This window comes from Mytilus edulis, chromosome 7 (assembly GCF_963676685.1).
Source record: "Mytilus edulis chromosome 7, xbMytEdul2.2, whole genome shotgun sequence".
Lineage (NCBI taxonomy): Eukaryota > Metazoa > Mollusca > Bivalvia > Mytilida > Mytilidae > Mytilus > Mytilus edulis.
In genome coordinates this window covers 6020449-6042773 of record NC_092350.1, presented here as the reverse complement: position 1 = coordinate 6042773, position 22325 = coordinate 6020449, and the positions used below count along the sequence as shown (strand labels likewise).

Below are 22325 nucleotides of genomic sequence, written 5' to 3'. Positions count from 1 at the left end.
GAAGTGTTATCAACAATGTTGAGGTCACGAGCAATAACGTGGCAAGCCGGATTATATGTGAATTGGGAACTAGTACAAGTGCAATCAGGATGATTAGACTTGAAGTCGTCAATATTGAGATTCTGCAAAACGTAATTTGAAATTTTAGTTGCAATAGGTTTGGTATAGGGGTAAACATCTCATTCAAAAAGATTTCAAATCTAAACAATATGAATCAAGTTTATAAATATGGAAATATAATTTGTGTAATAAATAGAGGTAGTTGACTATAAAAAGAATACATTAATATTCCATCTAAAATTACACAAATAGTGTACAAAGTAAAAAACATTCACAATTTTACTAAAATTTCCATCTGACTTGTATAAAAAAAATGGGAAAAAAGTGTAAAACCATAGCTAGCTAGCAACTTAAAATGGTAATCTTAAGTTATAAAAATTCATGGTTGTCATGGTTACATGCAAATGAAGATAATAATAATATTTATTACAATGAAAGAACAAAATGAATGTTACTTTATTCAAGTCCAGGTAAAGTTAAAACTTAAAAGATTGAGTATAAAGTATAAAATCAGTATATCAAATAAGTTAATAAAAATTTGTCAATATAAATACTGATATAAAAAACATTAATGCCAAGTGTACATAAAAACAAAATAATAAGTTATAAAAGACAAGAACAGTAAGTCTACATTAGCACAAATCATACAACAATAGAGTATAAATTACAGTGCTAACGAATTCACAGGTCATCAATGTCATTTCACATAAACTATTGTTCTTCTTTAAGGCCTAGAATGTATTCATCCATAAGTTCTTTTATCACCTTTAACAAATGAAATCAACTCATTTCCACTCCACAACTTAACCCTGTGAAAAATGATAAAATAAAACTCGTATTATTATTTGCCTTATTCTCTAATTTTCTTGTTTTTTTTCTCTATTATGTTATTTGCTCATCCAGGATGTTATACACATGTACTTGTTTTTATCAAGATTGCCCGATACGTATATAAACCTTTGAACATATCATCAAAAGGTGATGTGAATAAAAGCAACAATGTTTAATGACTGCAGCAGGATATTTTTATTTTTTATTTTTTTTAAATCATATATACTTTATTGAAAACTTTCACATTTGTTAGTTTGATACAGGAAGTACCGGTACCTTATCCCGGCCTCTTTAAACATTAGATTGTATATTTAGAAAATTTGTTAGTAATTGTTAGTATTCAAAATTATAAAATATATACAAAATGTTATTTTGTATCAATTATTTCAATATTGATCAATAAAGAGAGAATTTTATTTAAGAGAGAAAGTGAGAAGAGAAGAGAATAGAATAAATAAAAAAAACACAATTTTTTTTTGGGGGGAAAATGTAAAAGTATTTGGGAGTAGTTTTAAGCCATTTTTTTAGTAATTGGGAATTTTCTCCAGGGGAAAAGGCCGAATTTCGGCTGTAATTTGAGGCAAACAATATCACTGCTCATACAAGTGAGAGGTTGAGCTAGCTATAAAACCAGGTTTCGAAAATGCCAGTACTAGGTTAGGAATATGACAGGTGTTGTCCATTTGTTTGATGTTTTTGAGATTTTGATTTTGCCAATTGATTAGGAACTTTCCGTTTTGAATTTTCCTCAGAGTAGTTTTTTTTGTACTTTTACTTTTTTGGTCTAGTTTTTCACCAAACACTGTATAAATTCGTGGATTTCAGATGACAATAAATCAATCCAAGTCTTTTACATGAACATGTATACATGTACTTGCAGAAGGTCGATTTCTATCTAACACAGCTCATTAATGAAATCTGTAATGTCATCATGTTAACCAATCCAAATAAAACTATTTGCAGGTGAGAAAAATAATTTAATTTAGATGTGTAAAAGTAAAACGAATGGCCCCGTCCCAAAAAGTTGGGAATCTGCAATTTCAATATAAACACATAAGGACACAAACATGATGGTAGTCTCAGATATCAAAAATCAGCTCAAAATCTGTAGGGGAATAGAGAAAAAATCTGTATAACTGTGATTTTCAATAATTTATCAAAGTCCAAAGGCCGTAATTTCAGCAAAAATACACAGAGCAGAACGAAACTTAGCTTGACCTATAACTCATCATGGTTAACTCTCATACCAAAAATGAGCCCAATATCTGAAGGTGATTAGAAAATAAATCTGTATAACTGTGATTTTCAACAATTTATCAAAGTCCAAAGCCCGTAATTTCGGCAAAAACAATCAACCCAATTATGAAGGCGTTTAGAAAAAAAGTCTGTATAATGGTTTGTTGCGGAATGATGGAATGACGGAATTAAGGAAAGACGGAAAGACAGAATTTTGGACAAGGGTAAAACTATATGGCACCGACATCTTCGTTTCTGGGCCATACAAATATATAAAAAATGCTCTTGTTACATGAAAATAAAACATTTTATTTATTTGTTATCATACCTGTACAATCATATGGATAATCCAAACACTGAAAGCTAAAGATGAAAAATCCATTGACATATATATCCACTCGTTCAGGTAGATACTTTAAAAATCATAACTAAGCATAGGAGGCTATGAATTTTATACATAGCTGTAATAATACTTTTTACTTCTGAAGACAGAATTTGAACTTGATAAACATTTTTCTTTTAACAGAAGGAAAAGCAGCTAACAGATCTACAGATTTTAAAACTCTTATATTTACCGAAATACAAATTTAATGTTTGCCATTATGTTCTGCAAGCATTGACAGTCTGACATCATCAGGGTCAGTATCTGGTTTCCCTAAGAAAGTCAATATATCATTATTGGTAAAATAACATTGTAATCCCTTTAAGTAAGAATAATTACAGTATATGGTGTTCCTTAACAAAGTCAATATACCAACATAGGTATTGTAGTTAAATTGCAGTCAAACACTGAATTAAGACTTATCTCAATTGTTTAAGTTAGTTTAATAAACAGCTGCGCCATGAGTGCATGATACGCCCGACGCCTTGTGTGGTAGTTTTATGCAATAATCATAAATAGTTTCTGAGAAAATTTTAAAATTTTGAATTATCACCAAACAGTATACAGATAACTTCCTGTTATAGTTGATGTGTTTCCCTAGGTTTTTTTTGTAAACAGGATTCGTTTTCTCTCAATCTTTTTATGACTTTTGCACAGCGATATACTATTGTTATCGATTAGCTAAAACATACAATAACTGCCCAGATCTGCTCACAAGATGATGAGCACATTTTACATGAATCTCGAAAGTTTGAAATCATTGGGAGAAGTTGATTACACTAAATGACTGCTTCTTAAGGTAAACAAGTTTCACCATCTAGAAAATATGCATATATTATCTTCATGTGTAGTTCAAAAAGGGTTTCAGATAATGAACTAGGGTTTCAGATGTTAAATATTAAATAAGTATGCAAGAAGTTTTGAAGGCCTGCATTGAATATTTAGTAATTGATTAAAAAGAACAGGAACCTTATTTTCCAACCCGATTTTCACGAGTCAATATGATGAATTTCCATTTCAAGAAACCAAACAAAAAAAAATAAAAATGGAACATGCATTTCTGTTGTTAGGGGGTTCATACTCTCTGTATATTTTCTCACATCTTTTATTCAAAACTAAAGTCAATAGGACTGTGTATCCCACACATACACTTTTTTATTTGTCCTATAACAATAGCCATAAAGGCACAGTGAGATGGCAAATCATTCACACAACCAAAAAGGGTATCTATGCATGAAACTGGTAAAATATTTCTGACAGGAACATGGTGTTTAGGTCAGTATTTATAGTTTTATGATAGGATTAGTAATCAGATTATTAGCAAGCAGTGTTTATCATAGAGAATTTCACCAAAATAGTCCAATAGCCATTATTATGTTGAGAGGACATCATGCTACATATGTTTTTTTTCCACAGTTAAATTAAATACAAGTTAATGGTTATAAATATCTAGAATATGATTTAGAGAACCCCTCCTTTAACTTTTCTATAAATAAAGTTTCAAAAGATGTTTTTGCTGGATTTATTACAGCAGACCTTTTGTTTAGATTCATATTTACCAACCCTTTAACATTAGAAAATGTTATGTATCAACAAATGTAGGGTGAGCAATACAAGGTCATAGTATTGTTTCCAATGTTCTCTGAAACATGTCGTTGGACATTTTAAAAATAACATTTGGATCAATCAAATCTAAATTATCTCTCAACATAAAAAAGAATTCTTCCAATGGGAGGCTGATTATCCTGATAGAAAAGGTCTACCAAATTTTAACATTTGAATCTTGTTTCTGAAAGAACTAATTTAAAGATATCTATATCTTTTAATAATTTAATGTACACCAGTGCATGTTATATAAGTGTATTTGTTTTCATAATGTCTCCCTTGGCTAGTCTGAGGTGAAAAAATATATATTGCAAGTTATCCTTTACCACAAAATGTCAGTCTTTATGGAACAGAATTTATTAACAAATGTGAGGGGAAATCAGTAAAATATCCTGAGCTTTCTATATGGAACAGAATCTATGCACACAATATGGAGAAAAATCAATTGGAAACCCTGTGCAGTTTATATAGGAGAGAATTTATTTAACAAATTTAGAGTAAATCAATACGGATATTGTTAAATGTATTAAAGTTATAATTTTATTTTTTATATTTTCTATTCATCTATAATAGTAAAGATCATTATCACCCATTTTATTTATAAGATTTTAGTTTATAGCATTTGCATGTACACAATTTATTTGTTTTACAATTTAATTTAGTAGAAATACTGACATAGCTAGATAATACAATATCTAATTACTTACACAATTCCATATTAATATTCATAGAATTGTTATAAAATACCTCAAATGACATACTTACAAACCTGATCTTGAATTATATAATTTTTTTTAGAAATTAACCGGAGACGTCACTTTTTTGTTGTTGATCCAGTCTTGTGGTTCTATTGTGCTGTTTTTGTTTGCTGTTCTAGGTTGTTTTACATGTTCATTTTTATTCTATGGTTAGCAGGTCGAAATGTACTATTGTATTGTTAATTTGTGTATTTCTCTGTCCTGAATGTCCTTGCATTTATTTGTAATCTATTCCTGTCATGTAATGTTGTCATTTTAGTGTTATATTTAACATTGCCATAAAAGCATTAGGTTTGGCTAGCCACAAAACCAGATTAAACCAGCCATTTTTTCTTAAAATGTCTTGTACCAAGTCAGGAAAATAGCAGTAAAATATCTTATAGTTTGTTTCTGTGTGTGTTACATTGTCATTTATTTTTTGTTGCACTTTAGTGTTTCAGTTGTTTTCCTCTTATAGTTGATGTGTTTTCCTTGGTTTTAGATGGTTATCCGGATTTGTTTTCTATAATCATGGCTAAAATTAAATAACCTCCTGACATCAGCATTTTTATAATAGTACAAATGTAACTCCGAAAAATAAATTGACAGCTATTCACCTCAAGACAATAAAACATTTCTTTATACATAATCATGGCTAAAATTAATAACCTCCTGACATCAGCATTTTTATAATAGTACAAATGTAACTCCGAAAAATAAATTGACAGCTATTCACCTCAAGACAATAAATTATATTTATTTTATTTAAAAGCAGTAAAACATTGAATGATGTGTTTAAATTACCTCCCTTACACTGCTTTTAAATAATGTTTTGTACTTAAGTAATTGTCAATTAACCAGGACGCCCTTGTTTCCCCCCTTCTATGCCCCTAATTCCTAAACGGTTTGAGTCATAAAGCCCCAAAGCCAATTCTAACCATCCCTTTGTGGTATGAAAACTTGTGGTATAAATTCAGAAAGATCCATGCACCATTCCACAAGTTATTGTCTGGAAACTAGAAAAATGCTTAGTTGGACCCCTTTTTGGCCTCTGATTCCTAAACTGTTGGTACCAAAACCCCAGAAAAATTCACAACCTTCTTTTTGTGGTCAAAAACCTTGTAATAAAATTTCATATTTTTCTATTTACTTATACTAAAGTTATTGTCCAGAAATCCAATGTCTTCATACAACGGGGACAATGACAATGACGACAACGTGATATGAATATATATATGACTGCAAAATGTTTTGCTGTTGTATAAAAAGTAGTAAATATAAGATTGCATCATAGATTCCTTGACCAAAATGTTGTTTGTCAGACACATGTTACGTCCACAAACAACTCATCAAGGACATAAATAAGACAATGACGTCACCAACAACAAAAAAAATGTTTTTGTTGTTGATAGTACATACTGTAAAATTATGCACTTTCCCAATAAAGTAAATAGAAATACAAGAGTGGGAAAACAAAATAGAATCACAATTGTAAAAACCCTTTGTGTCTAAATCATACATCAGGGGACATTCCTGCTATAGGAACGTCCAAGGTTTACAAACCTGTATACCTGATAGCAGGATGAATTAATTCTTAGTCATGTCAAAAGTCATCCTATCAAGAAAAAATAATAATAGCATGAAAACAAATAAATGGAAAACTAAAGTAAAATAAAACAAGAATGACCCATCCACACTATCATTTTCTATGTTCAGTGGACCGTGAAAATGGGGTTAAATCTCTAAAATTAGAAAGATCATGTCATAGGGAACATGTGTACTAAGTTTCAAGTTGATTGGACTTCAACTTCATCAAAAACTACCTTGACCAAAAACTTTAACCTGAAGAGGGACAGACAGACGAATAGACAGATGAACAAAGGAACAGACAGACGAATGAACAGAAGGACCCACAGACCAGAAAACATAATGCCCATAAATGGGGTATAAAAATACACAACTTTAGCACCTAGAAACTATAACTGAAGACCATCTTGTCTTTTTTGTGAAGTAGACAATAAATATTTATCTATCAGGTATTGGTTCTTTCTAAAGGACTGTTTGAGAAAATTGACGAGATGTTCTTTGACAAATTTATTTCCCTCAGACACAAATATCTGAATAGTAGGTGCAAGCTCTTGAATATCATATGAGTGTTAACAAATGTCTATTCCATATGAAAGTAAAGTTGGAATATATACCTATATAGGTTAGGAAAACTAATAATTTCCAACTTAAAATTGTCTCGTTTGTCATAAATATATGTTTAAATATTTCCTTATGGAAAAGGAATAAAATATATATCATCTGATGAAGACATAATCTTTCAATCAGTTTAATATTGAGGTCTGGAGCTGGCATGTCAGTAATTAACTATACTAGTAGTCCTTTGTTAATTTATGTATTATTGTCATTTTCTTTGTTTCTTTTGGTGCCTATTCTGACATCAGATTCAGACTTCTTATTAACTGAATTTTACTGTGAGTTGTAAAGAGGGGGATGGTTGAGATTCTAGTATGCATGTTCTTTTTTTGCTTGTGTGCTTGGGCAAGAATTGATAGTTTATTTGAGGTCAAAAGTGTGAATTGACCAATGAAACAGTTGTTCTTAAATGATTCATCTAACAAAGTTTGTTGCACAGCCTTTCGCTAAGGTTGGCTGAAGTTGAGTGTAAGATATGTCTACATATAAAGTGGATTAGTCAAACAATTCTTGATATATTATTGTGACATGTGGACCCCATCATACCTCAATAGTACTGATAATTCCTAATCAACTTACAGGTATAGTTCATTACTAATACATTGATTTTACAAGAAAATTTCTGATGTAAAAATTAAGAAATAATTCCTTCATGTCATGCTCTATGCTCATTTTAACATGGGTAGGCATTATATTTGTCGATATTTTACACTGAGCGTTAGCAAGGTGTAAAATGTGGTCAAATATAATGCCTACCCATGTTAAAATGAGCATAGAGCATGACATGAATGAATTATTTCGATTCTAATAGGACAAATATAGTATTTTTATAGGTCGAAGCGTACGAAATTACAGTAAAAATGTTTGGCTGTTCCCGTTTCCTCCTGTGCATTGCATTTCATATTTGATAAGTTTAAAAACTACGAGCAGGGTAAATATATGTTGTTTCATAAAAATATATACCGGGTAATAAAAGTTTATGTTAGCTGCCTAAATGTATATATTTTAAAGGATAACAATGGAAAATAACGTTAATATAAACAGTAAGTTTGTGCGCATGTGTCAAACATATTTTGTGCTCATTAGAACACGGCTTTGTTTACAAAGTGTAATAAGGATGTCATATTAGAATAAGCGGTTTGATACTTCATAAAGAGATAAACATACCTTGACATACAGTGGCTTTATCTAACTGTAGAAAGGTCCTGTTACTATTATCCAGTTCACATGTATACACTGCTGGTCCACCCACAGACACTTTACCATCGGAACATGCAGCATTACATGATTTCCCCCATATCAGATTGGAGCAGTTAGTGCCACCTTCATAGTCACTTATATTGCTGACTTCCTGTTCACACCTAAGTACTGTAAAAACATGAATATGCAAATGTGAGACTTCAGTAGTGTCACAAGTTCAAACAATGCATGTTATCAATTATTGAAGATATATTGCCGATATTCATTTCATTCCAACATTTTTAATCATACATGTACCTATATCTTGTCTTGTAGATAATTTTTTCCATTTTAAATTTCTATCAATCTATCATGTCTATCATATAGTTTTCAAAGTAAAAGGCAAAACACACAAAAGCTTGGTTAAAATTGTCAATTAAGGGCAACTAATAATAAAAGGAGTAGACTTACTATTTCTGTAAACATTGCTGATCATTGATAGTTAAGTTTTATCTATCTTATTAAGTTTTCAGGATTATCAGTAAAAATTCTAAAATTGGAAGAATGAAAAAGAAAATGTGTCTTCTTGCGTACAACATTATAAAAAACATTAAAAGTGACGGCACTCAAATTTGTACTTTATCTGATGTTTGTGGTAATAAGAATTGTATTGGTTTCATAATATATTGTAACGTGACTGAAGGGAAGGCCAACACCGACACAGACGGACGTACATAGCCATCTATGGCATCACAATATATCCTGTGGTAAATTCCAAGTAGCTATATAATACGGTATTTATATACAAGTTTATTAACATATGTACATTACTTCAGGCACATTGACAACGTTAGCTACAAAGTTTAAACATATAAACTTTAAATACAAGTCCTCTAGAATCTTACTGATTCAAGACTTAAGGAATACACATCCTTTCAGTATCAGAGCTGATACACAAATCTGCCAGTCTCTTGACTAACTGACCTTATCATAGAGTTTAATTACTTCATCTCTAGACAAACCAATAGGCATTAGCTAATTTTATTACCCTACACACAAGGACATGGTTTCTGGTCTTAATCACATCTGACAGTTTAACTTTAACTGCAGATAATAAACTAGCAACTTGTCAAATTAGCCTTGCGTCATTAATTTTCTCTGTACACAAATAAACAGTTATAAAGCCAAACTAACTAGAGGTCAATATTTACAAAACATTAAAATATTACAATATGTAGGGGCAAAATTAAGTTACAGAACTGAACTAAAAATTTTACAATTTTTCGATTTATAAATGGGGATAACTTGATAATGGTTTAGTGATACTACCCAAATTCAACTTATTATTTTTATTTTACTATTTCATTTTCATTAAAGTTGAACAATTTTTGCTATATCTCTTAGCTACTGCCCATTTAAGATATCTCATAAACAATAAATAAGATATCTTATAAGCTATATGAGATATCTTATTTTGAAATAAGAATAAATAGTTTAAACAACTTGCCATAGATGATAAATGTATAATTAAGTGACAGTAAGCAGGCGCGGATCCAGAGGGGGGGTTCCGGGGGTTGGAACCCCCCCTTTTTTTTGGCCGATCAATGCATTTGAATGGGAGCATATAGCTGGAACCCCCCCCCCCCCTTTACTCTGGGTTGTGAACCTTCCCTTTTTAAAATGGCTGGATCCGCCCCTGGTAAGGTAGATGCATGGTATACCACGATCTTGGATTGTACAATCACAGTACATAATCGGACTAATAGGGAAATTTTTTATATTTACTTGTAGCAAGAAAACAAGTTTGGTGACACCATTTTCTCTTTTTATTTTCTTAAAACATATAATAAAACTTACCTTCTCACAACTTATTACAAAATTCTATCTCATAGAATTTTTTTATGCACACAAACATGTTTTTCCATGAACAATCTAACCAAATTTAGGCAATTTTCAATGATTCAAAGCTTGAAAAATAGCACGATGACCCATACCTTTTATTAAATTTTTGAAAAAAGCATAGTAAAATCTTCATTTTGGAAAATTATAAGAAAATTCTGTGTCAAAAAGTCTAGACTAATTATCTTTAAAAATTTCCATTTGGGAGCCTTCAAGGGGGAAAACCCCCGCAAATAGTGACAGTTGGCAGGTATATTATCATCTACCTTAATTAATTTCTTACCTTTTACAACAACAGTAAAAACACATTTAGTGTCATTTCCTAAGGAATAATCAATATAATTCCATCCTGTATATTCATATACTTTTACTGGAAGTTTGGGCTTAAAGTTATAGGCTCCTGGAATATCCGGGTTCACTTCAGCATAACGTTTTCCTTTATCAGCATTCAGTGTTTTAAGACCCTTATAAGGACATTCTTCCTCAGCACATGTTACACTTAACTGAATTAAAAATCCTGAAAAAAAGAGAAAACAAGTAAAACTGTGAGCTAATTCTCACTGATGATCCCTGTCGAAATATTTCGGTTAGCTGCGGCAGTTGTCAAGAGATGAATCTGAAAACCCATCACACTGTGTAGCTAATTAAATTACATAAACCCTGAAACCAAATTTCACAGAAATCCTTGTATATTAGTTCCTGAGAAAAATGTGATGAAAGTTTTCAACTTGGCTATCATGTGTAAAATGATACACATATAAGTGTTCGGTAAACAGGAAGTTGTTGAGTGATGAATCTGAAAAAGCATCACAGTATAACTGATTTATATAAATCCTGAAACCAAATTTCAGAAATCCTTGTATTGTAGTTCCTGAGAAAAATGTGACGAAAATTTTCAACTTGGCTATCATGTGTAAATTAATACATTTAACAAGAGTTTGGTAAACAGGAAGTTGTTGAATAATGAATATGGAAAAGCATCACACAGTATAACTGACTTATATAAACCCTGAAATTAAATTTTAGAAATCCTTGTCAAGTAATTCCTGAGAAAAATGCCACAAAAATATTCATGGGACGGACAGATAGATGGACTGACGGATGGACAGACAAAAGTAAAACAGTACACCCCCACTTTTTTAAAGCGGGGGTATAACTAGTGATGCTTTAAATATTCAATATCAGTATTACCATGATTTAACTAAAGTTATATGAAATATATTCAACTTGTTCCCGATCTTAAAGTCAAAACAGGAGCCTGTATGGCTCACCTGGTAGCTTCAGAGAAAAGAATGTGAGGAAAAATGTTGTGTTCTTTGAATTTGATATATATTGCAAATCCTATCAGAATATAAGCAGGGGGTATCTGACACCTCATAAAAATCTCATATGGTACAACTCTAATAATCACTGTCATGACTGTCACATTGTTCACGGAGGAACAATGAAACGAATAGCCATAACCCAATATAAAGTAATATTGGTAACATTTATTACTGATTAATATATATAAATAAATTCTCGTTTAAAATCTAAATTAGCATGTATCAAAATATTCATTCAGCTATCTTGAACTTTCAGTTAGATATAAACCGTTGCAACCTTTGAGAGCTTCACTGCATTATTGAGACAAAGAACAGCAATAAAAATGCTTTGGGTATTTGTCAAGTGCATGTATGCATGTGTAGACTTGGAATAAGTTGTATGAATACATACAGTTTATAACTACTATTTCATTATTTTGATACTAACCAATAACAATCAGCAGCTGTCTCCCCATTCTGTAAAACAAAACAAGTACAAGTAGTTCATGTGTTCATTTACTATATTATTTATATAGATTAGAAACTGGTCCAAAAACTGATCCCTGAGGAACACCTGCATGAATACTTCTAAGAGTTGAATAAAAGCCTTCTGAAACTACCTTTTGTTGAAGATCTGATCTCAATGCTCTTCATCTGTGTACTTGTTTGGCTTTATAACTATTTTGATCTGAGCGTAACTGATGAGTCTTATGTAGACGAAACGGGTGTACTAAATTATAATCCTGGTACCTTTGATAACTAATTAAGCCATATTGTTCAAGTTTGAATAAAAGTCCTTTAAGTCAAATTTTATCAAAAGCTCTAGATACATCACAAAATACAAACCTTACAGCTCTCCCACTATCAATATTACTGATAATTTTATGATATATTTCAGTTAAATGATTAACAGTAGTCTCCTGGCTGGAATCCAGATTGAAACTTTGACAAAAAGTCATTACTCCTCATATAATTATTATACAAGTATTTAAAAAAAAAACTTTTCCATAATCTTACAAACAATACTAGTGACAGAAATTGGACAATAGTTAAGAGCTGAATGTGGACTACCTTTTCCTTTGAAATAAGATTAACATATGTGCAATTTTCCATAACAATGGAACCTGTTAAACTGAAAGAGACATCTAAAATAATTTAGTAAATGGTTTGAAAATAAAGCTAGCCACCTCTTTTAATATTCTAGGACTGATACCATCAGGTCTATATATAGCATGTTTATTGATATTCAAAAATTTAAATTGTCTCAGTCAGATGTCAAAATTGTTTACATGCCATCTGATTGGCTACACTGCAATCTTGTGTTATTCCTTTAAATCACTTCATTACACAATAAAATTTATCATTTATGATGACACGAGGTCCCACAATAAAGTGCACAGGTAAATTAAATAAAAACTTGATAAAAATCTTGTATTGAAATGATGATCCTAGCTAAAAAATGTAATTATAAGTATTGAATGCTTCTTTTTGTAATTTCATAGGGTTGTAAAAGCGTTGACCCTGTGCACATTTTTAGAATACATGTACAAAATGTACTTCGGTCAACGCTTTTACACCCCAATGAACAGTGGCGGATTCAGAGGGGGCCTAGAGGGCGTACGCCACCCCCTTTTACTTCGTTTTTTTTTAAATTATGGACTGTTGAATGATTAATCAGCCTTAATTCGTTAACTTTGCCATTCCCTGTTTATTTTATGCGACAATTCGTTACTTATAAAGACATTATTTGCTCGTATTTACGTGTAATATATTATGAATAATGATAATGTGACTGTCAAAGGCACGTGATTCGCTACCGTGGAGTTGACCATTGCATCGAAAAAACGTTACAAAGTCATTTTGAAACTCAAATAACAGTAACGCTAAGGCTAAGAATGACAAGCATGACGCCTTCAAAGCGACAAAGGATAGAGCAAGAAGGCTCCCTATTTCACAATTCCACCCAACACAAGGTAATACTATATTACAAACACATGATAAAAAAAAAGCTCCACAGCTATAACATTTACCTTCGAAAACATGTATAACTCCACACCCCCCAGTCCATTAATAACATTGCTGAATAATGATCCCCTGTCAGTAATCTCTAGATAGATTAAAAATCTAAGGTGCAGATTATTTGATTTTTGGGGAAGGTGGGGGGTGGGGGGTTGGGTTAGGGTCTGAGTTATTTTAGAGAAAACATTTCTTGCCTTTATTTTTGCCTAAAAAATAATCTGGCTGTAAAAAAAAAATCCCAAAAAATTATTTAGCATTAAATCTATAAATAAAGGGCGTAGTTTTTTATTTTGTTTGCATGTTAATCCCAGGTCACCCTCAGAAAAATCAAATGGTCCGTGTCTAAACTCTTGTTGGTACATTTTGTATTTGAATTACTATTCAGTATGGCTTAGACAACAGATTTGTACAGAAGTCATCACTAAAAACTCTCAATAAATGTTTTTTTGGATTTATTTTTTATTGAACATCAATTATATTAGTATGTATGATCAGATTCATCTGGGGGGCAAATCTAAAATTTGCAATGCATTCTTCAGATGCTAGTTGTGACCTCTATTTCAGTGATGACTTGGCTATGGAGAATTTTTCTATGCCCATTTTTTACTGACAAATCCCACATCAAATATATTGACCAGTACATAACTTTGGATCCATCCAATCATTTTATAATACACAATTAATTGGGAGAATACGGAATAAAAAATGTCCAACTTTACACTTGCAGAGTTCTCGAAAATGGTCGGTCCAGTGTCGGTCCTATCGGTCAAAATGAGGCTCGGACCGGTATATTGAAAGCTAGTGCCGGTCTTCAGATGTACCTGCTGCTAATTTCCGGTACTGGTTTCCTGTTATAAACAAACTGAAACCTATGGAAACCAAAGTGCCGATCTACACGTGGCCTGCTAAATTTGTTCATGGCAAACAATATTAGATGGAGATAACAAATACTGAGAAAATGATTCAGATGATGAAATGGATAGAGAAAATGACTTTAAATTTAATTAAGAACAATCAGAAGATCAGAACTCAGGTCCTTCATTATTAATTTGTCCGTGGCTGTGAAAAATAAAACTAATAATAATAAAGTTAATTTTAGATAAAATATGTTATTATTTTTATTTTAGAATCAAATTGACAGATTTTTTTAGGACTGGCTAAAATTTTGTAGGACTGACAAATAATCTTGCTTTGTCGGTCCCATGACCGACGGGTCTAACAAAGTTTTCGCGAACTCTGCACTTTAACAATTAAATATCAATGCCCCACGTCAGGAAACCGTCAAGCTACTGCATTTTTCACATATTTTATGTCTAAAAAGCCAAAAAAAGGTAAAAAAAAAATTTCGCCCTTCTTCGTTCAGCAGATAATTAAATTATACGGCCCCACTTCCAAATATCCTGGATCCGCAACTGATGAAGTTACAAAAAGAAGCATTCAATTCTTAAATAAAAGATTACTGCAATTAGTATGGACAAAAACACAAGAACAATGTAATTTTGAAAATATTATTAAAGCTCTTTCTTCTCATGGTTCTGCATGGGGGTTAAATATCATGTTTGCACAAAAGGAAAATTGTAATCCTTGAAATACTGATATATTAACCTTTCCAAGTTTAATTTTTATAACCCCAATATCCTTTGTATGCAGAGGAATATTCTGAATGGATGATACCACAAATCAAATAATAATTTTGAACATTACATGTGTAACGGAGGGGGTCGGTGACGACACCTTCCGGGACGTGTAGCGGCCAGTACTTCGCCCCTATTCGACCATTGGGATACCTGATATCAGATTATGGCTGAACAACAGACAATGATCAAACGAAACTATATTTTATTCACATACGTACAATAATTGCATGTATTAAACAAAGTCGGATATAAACAGGAGTCAGAAAACTTTCTAAACTGAAGTTCAAAAATAGAGTAATTTCAAAGGTAAAATGAAATTGAAGTGTTCTCAGAGTTAGTATTAAAAGTAAAGTAAATTTGCTTCGCGTTGTGTTTTTAAAGTAGTGAGATTTGCACCATAAAGGGGTGACTAACTGTGGCGAACTGCACCGAAGTGGTGGCTAACTCTAAACTCAAGTGAACTGATACAGTCCGGCGAGTATTTGGAGACCTGTGCAAGGCCGACTCCCACTGAATATCAAATGATATTCTAAACTTGTCATTAAACAGGGTAACTTTAACTGAAACGGTACTGAAGAAAAGTTGAATAAATAAATATTCATAAAACATTATAAAAACATCGAAAGTTAAATACTAAAACAGTTAAATTAACAATCCTTACTTTTATCTTACTGTGTTTAAATAAAATTAAACTTAAAATGAACATTTAAATACTAAATAATTAATCTGTCCAAATTAAGGGGAATTAACGTAGACACATCAAGGCACATCTATTACACATGTATAAGCTATAAAACTGCAAAGCTTTTTATGAAAGCTATCACTTATTGAATACATTTATAGTCAGAAGACACTATAATTGAATCAATATTCATTTGCACACGCATATTAATGTACATGTGTTTACATTATAAATAAATATGGTAATGACATGATTAATAACAGATGAACGATAAAACCATAAAAAACGGAATAAGATTGTCATTTGAGAATTACAAAATACTACAAATATTAGTGTATTCTTAAATTATGTAAATAGTCATTCATTTACAATTGAACCCCAGCGGCACCCCTATAAATTAACAGACGTAAAACGGTATTGAAGTGGCCTCTCCTCCCTTAGACGCAAATATTGTGATACCTAATAATCATGATAATAAGAACTTAAAATTAGGACAATTTTCATCGAACGTCAATGGTAACGGATATATCAGAACAAAATCAATCATGGAGTAAAAATAATTGAACTCACACTTTAGATACAACTTACATTGTGGTAGATAGTCATCGACGGTAGCTTTCTGTTATGGGATCCCCTGAGTAAGGGGAAAGAAATATCGTTTGTGTTGTTAACTCCACAAATGACATGTACAATCTTAGGCACCCAAATCGTAGGTCTCAGTCGTAGGCACTTATTTGGATGCTTATAAATGACTGTACTTAAAATTTCTTCTGTTCGTTGAATGAAGATTAAATATGTTTATAATTTATCAGTATATCGTTAACCATGTAGCGAAAAGTACATGAAATAAGCATTTTATTTCAATTACCCAGAGGACAGAAGAAAACATTCCTACCGTAATCAATATAAATCACTGACCGTGATTTGACCCTCACATTTAATCAGGAACATATATATTAACGTTAAATATACTGTTCCCAGATTTAATTAACACATATTTAAGCTCAGTTGTTCATTGATACTTGTAGTGAACGCGGTGCGTTGTCTTGGATTTCGCTGGCCCGGCACGGACGGTTAGATTAATGATTAGACTATTTAACAGATTTGTTATAACATGAGCAACACGATGGGTGCTACATGTGGAGCAGGATCTGCTTACCCTTCCGGGGCACCTGAGATCACCCCTAGTTTTTGGTGGGGTTCGTGTTGCTTATTCTTTGGTTTTCTATGTTGTGTCATGTGTACTATTGTTTGTCTTTTTCATTTTTAGCCATGGCGTTGTCAGTTTATTTTCGATTTATGAGTTTGACTGTCCCTCTGGTATCTTTCGTCCCCTTTTTAAATGTGCCTAACTCTGTATGAGTCAAGGCTCCGTGTTGAAGGCTGACTTTGACCCTGGGACTACTAGTATAGCACTGCCGTCTCAGTTTGACCAGACAGGGCCGTAACTATAGGGTTCTAATTCAGGGGAGGCAGGGGTTTGGGGCCGCCGATTTTTTTTCTCTCAGTAAAATGGCTAAAAATGACCCGTTTTCCTTCTCTAAGAGACATCAGTATTGCTTGAACCTGGAAACAATTGTTTATGCAAAAACAAGCTGAGATTGCTGTGCGGGGTGAGCCAAGGCTCCGTCTTGAAGGCTGTAATTTGGCCTATAATTATGTTAACATTAATTACATTGTGACCACGGATTTGTTTTTTTCAATATGGCTAAAAATGACCCGTTTTTCTTCGATTTCCTTACTTTAAGAAACATCAGTAATGCTGGATCCTGGAAGCAATTGTTATGCAAACAATTATTACCTGTGTAAATATTTAAAGATATTTTTTTTTAGAAATCAAACTGGTAAGTTAAAAAAAACATATAAAGCAACTAAGAGGCCCCTCATGGGGGGTTCTAGTAATCACATAATCACCATTTTTTTGCCAATATAATCACATAATCATTAAATATTTGCTTATCTTTAGTAATCAAATAATCATAAACTAAAAATACAGTCCTAGGTAATCAAATAATCATGAAATATTTGGCTTAATAATCAAATAATCATTAAAAAAACGGCCAAGTAATCACATAATCAAAAACCCCATGAGGGCCCTCAACTAAGATCATGGAACGCAAGATATTTTTTTTTATCAAGGACCATGCATTTTAATATTGTTGATTGATTGATTGATTGTTGGTTGCTTAACGTCCAATGGCAAATATTTCATACATATTCAGGACGAGAACAAGTTAACAATAAACACAATAAGAAGTTGAGAGGTGGTTTCTGTTACGACCAGTAGACGGAAGAATATGAGTTTGGCTAGAAAACAAAACTGCCTATGACCAAAACAACATTTGCCCAACAACTGCATTCGGTGCTGGTGATGTTACAGTATGGGATTGATTCTCATACCGTTGTAAGCTGGGTATGCATATTCTGCAGGGCAACATGAACGGACAGACATACAGGGATTTATAGAAACATTGTAGTCCCTCATTTTGATAATCCCCCACTTGCGTCAAGACCCTTGTACATGGACGACAACGCTAAACCATTCAGGGCAAGATTTGCAACCGAGTACAAAGAGCAAGAAGCCATTGACACTATCTTTTGGCCTTCCATGTCTCCAGACATGAACCCTATCGAATATGTCTGTGATGCCATTGGCAGAAATCTCAATCACAGAGACCCACCACTGCAAAATCTTGGCGATTAAAGAGTAGCAATTGTTGATCAATGGAATAAATTTCATCATCTAAAGTTTAGAAGGCTTGTACAGAGTATGAGACGCCGTGGTTATGGAACTGTACCGGAAGTGAGGTGGTTACACATCCTATTGACTCAAATATTGACATTAAATTTGCCGAACATACCAAAGATTATTTGTAGAGAATTGTAATGATATTGGGTGATTAATTGTTGTAAAAAAATAAAACCACAGTAAAACTTAAATTCCGTTTCTGATTTGTGTAATTTGCGCCATTTCAATGAACGCAAAATTTAAATGCATAGAACCTGCATAAGTGACCAAACTTAAGTTTATGGTTTGTTTATGGTATATGTTAGCAAAATTAAATGTTTTCTCTTTTTCGAGGAATAACTGATTTTTTAAATGAAAAAAAAAATCGGATGCAATAAAAATAGGTGGTGATTAACTTTTGGAGGACTGTATATTTAGCAACATTCCAGCAGCGCCTGCACACATGGTATATACATATCTCCAATATGATACGATACTCCCGGGCTTGTATTTCCTATCATGATTTCCTTGATGAATGGTTGATGCTCACAAGGAAGCTATTAAACCTAGAAATCAAAATGGTGAAGTTGAAATCATCTCTTCGTAAATTTTACGGACGCCATCTCGAGTTGGTTGACCGTTGTGGAATATCCGTTTCGCCGATGATATCAGATATGTTCATTATGCGAGGTAAATTACTTTTGGAGTGTCGTTGGAAGTACTTGATAAATTGCATAAAATTGAGAATGGAAATGGGAAATGTGTCAAAGCGACAACAACCTGACCAACATGCTTATATTGGTAATTTTGAATCTGTTTAAAGTTTTGAATTTTCTACCCTATATACCACCTTGCACCATATTCTTATTGAGAGAAAAACACACACCTAATTAAATGGGCGTTTAAAACGTCAGAACGCGAATTCAAATGTTCAAACTCTTTTAGATCATTTTTTAGTAACAACAAACAAAAAACTATACTGTATGTCAACCTCACAATAATGACAACTGCAGTATGCATACTAAAAAAAATTATCCTGTTGAAATAACTTTGAATAAAGCTAATACTACCAATGAACACCACCCTTTCCTCGATTTGATATCTATATCATTAAAGAGAAACTTTATTCTAGATAAGAAAAAGTAAAAATGGCGACGTTCCCTTGTCACCATCTAATGGTGTTTATATATAATATCTCAACTTATACGATTCGCTCGTCTAGTAAACGTATTGGATTTTAAAGAGAGGAATTCATGTTTTACCTAAAAATTATTACACCAGGGTTTTCGATATCACAAACTAAAACAAAAAATTACTAAATCGTTTAACACCGGTACAAAGACATCATTCGTAAATATAAATCAAAAACAAAAAATTAAGAAGGGGTATAGTTGCAGTACTGTTGGCAGGTCATAAAAGATTGCATATTTGGCTTAATATTGATTCACTTTAATATAGGGTCTTAGCAGATCAAATTTATTCGTTTATAGTGTATTAATGTACGTTTTTCGATTGAGTTAAGCCTTCCAATTGATATTTTACCGTGTGTTTTTCTAAGTTGTGATGTTACGCTATTGTATATAGAAAAAGGGAGAAGGTTTGGATCCATTAAAACCTTTAATCCCGCTGCAAATGTTTACACCTGTCCTTAGTCAGGAATCTGATGTACAGTAGTTGTCGTTAGTTTATGTAATTTATACGTGTTTCTCGTTTCTGTTTTATTTTTATTTTATATAGATTAGGGACGACATCAAAAGTTCAATGAAGGATAAAAAAACTTAAATCACATAGTTTTTTCACTGACCCCCCCCCCCCCTCTTAACTTAATTTAAGAAAAATTGATTGACCAATAGGGATATATGTAAAATCGATTTTAGATTAACAAAACTTGCAGCAATGTTGACCCCTCACCCCCAAACTATTTGATTTAAGTTTGTTTTTTTATCCTACATCGATCTTTTGATGTCGTCCCTTAGACCGTTGGTTTCCCCGTTTGAATGGTTTTACTAGTAATTTTGGGGCCCTTTATAGCTTGTTGTTCGGTGTGAGCCAAGACTCCGTGTTGAATATCGTACATTGACCTATAATGGTTTACATGTATTTTGTTTTTAAATTGTTATTTGGATGGAGAGTTGTCTCATTGGCACTCACACCACATCTTCCTATATCTATTTACATCGGAAATAAACACATTTATTCTAAAACCAGTTGTTGGAATGATACGGGTTACGTTATTCTCATATATTTTATGATGGTATAATACTAAACCCCTAACGGGAGGGATTCTGCTTCATATTTTTATGATGGAAGACATTATCTTTCAATCAGTTTAATTGAGGTCTCGATCTGGCATGTTAGTAACTGCTAGTAGTCCTTTGTTCATTAAAAGACTAAAACTGTTGGAAGGACTCAAAATAACACCAACAATTACCAAAGGGACAAGTTTATCTAATGTGTAGTATTTCTAAGTGATCAGTAACTTTAATACATATATATTATTTGTCACAATATATACATATCAGTGATTGAGGTGATGGCAAGGTAGTCTGCTCCTTTTTTCTATAAACTTTACTTATAATGTTGAGACCCGCTTTAGACTTTAAAGAGTAGTATAGGTCGTGTATAGATGTACATATTTCCGTGAGAGGCCCTATGGAGAAACTGTGTATATAGTGTATATATGTTTACAGTGCTACAAGAAATTCTTGCTGTTCCTTAATGGAAGTATAATACATACAGAAGAAGAAGATGTATGTCTCATTGTCATTTTGTTTAGTTTCGTTTGTTACCTATTCTGATATCAGACTCGGACTTCTTTTGAAACGATATTTACTGTGCGTAGTTTTTTTTCCTTTTTTTCTACATTGACTTGAGGTATAGGGGGAGGGTTGAGATCTAATAAAAACCAAACTTTTTAACTCCGCCGCATTTTTGCGCCTGCCCAAGTCAGGAGCAAATGGTCTGAGAATTTCAATTTCCTAGAGCATTCTCAGTACATTTATTACATATGTCTGTCATAGTGTATACGATAATAGTGGATTTATACATGTAATCACGGGTAGTAAGGTCGTCATATCGAGGGGCGTTTAGTACAGTGATTTTGTCATAGTTTGGTTAAGTTGGTCATGGATAAGTTATGCTACTTCCCAAAACGATTGACTCAGTTCTTTTCAAATGAGCAAATACAAAGCAATTTAAATGTTTTAATCTATATTGTAAATCAAACTATCTAAATTGAAATTGTTATTTTTATGAAATTAACGCAGGATGACCAACATATCCAAATTGGTATGGTTCGGTTAAGCGATTGACGTGGTTCAGTTAAGAGTGTAGAATTTCGTCATGGTTTTGGTTACATTTGTCATGGTTTTGATAAAAATTAATACATATTTGTGACACCTTAAAATTGATATTTTGTTTGAAAGCAATTGTAAAAAATTTAAGTTACACAATTAACTAATTGACCAAAGAAGAAAACAAGTCTTTTAACCAAATTTGTTGGGCGTAAACGACAAATCGTACATTTATATATTTTTGTACCACGCGTTACCCATAACGGGGTCAATGGAAATATCGCGCGTTTAAAAGAGTTATGTCCCTTGAAAACATTCATATTAAAAATTGCATTGTTAGCACTCTCCAATATATAATTCTAACTGTTACGTTTTGCAACTCTAAGTAGACGTCATTAATCATTTTTCACGATGATTATGTCCGTCAGAGTCCACCTTCATAGAAATCAATGATACAATAACTCACCTATAAGATTAAACGATATGGACACAATACACTCTTTAAACATTCACAGAGCAAAATGTTAACCA

At 32.4% G+C, this 22325-nt stretch overlaps 2 protein-coding genes across 2 annotated transcripts in view; both read right to left on the bottom strand.

Annotated features, from left to right (window-relative positions):
• Window positions 1–205: 205 nt before the first annotated feature.
• The window catches only part of LOC139529809 (uncharacterized), a 66246-nt gene continuing 44126 nt past the window's right edge, over window positions 206–22325 (bottom strand). The window contains exons 13-14 of the mRNA XM_071325724.1: window positions 2703–2782; window positions 206–869 (exon numbers count right to left, since the gene is read on the bottom strand). Coding sequence (XP_071181825.1) covers window positions 2715–2782 — 68 coding nt within the window. The 3' untranslated portion in view covers window positions 206–869; window positions 2703–2714. The remainder of the gene's footprint in view (window positions 870–2702; window positions 2783–22325) is intronic.
• LOC139529676 (uncharacterized) lies at window positions 6462–16433 on the bottom strand. Its single transcript, XM_071325520.1, has 5 exons — window positions 16362–16433; window positions 11884–11912; window positions 10415–10648; window positions 8221–8421; window positions 6462–6466 (listed from the first exon to the last, which is right to left on the bottom strand). The coding sequence occupies exons 2-5, from the start codon at window positions 11909–11911 to the stop codon at window positions 6462–6464; spliced, it is 468 nt and encodes a 155-aa protein (XP_071181621.1). The 5' UTR covers window position 11912; window positions 16362–16433.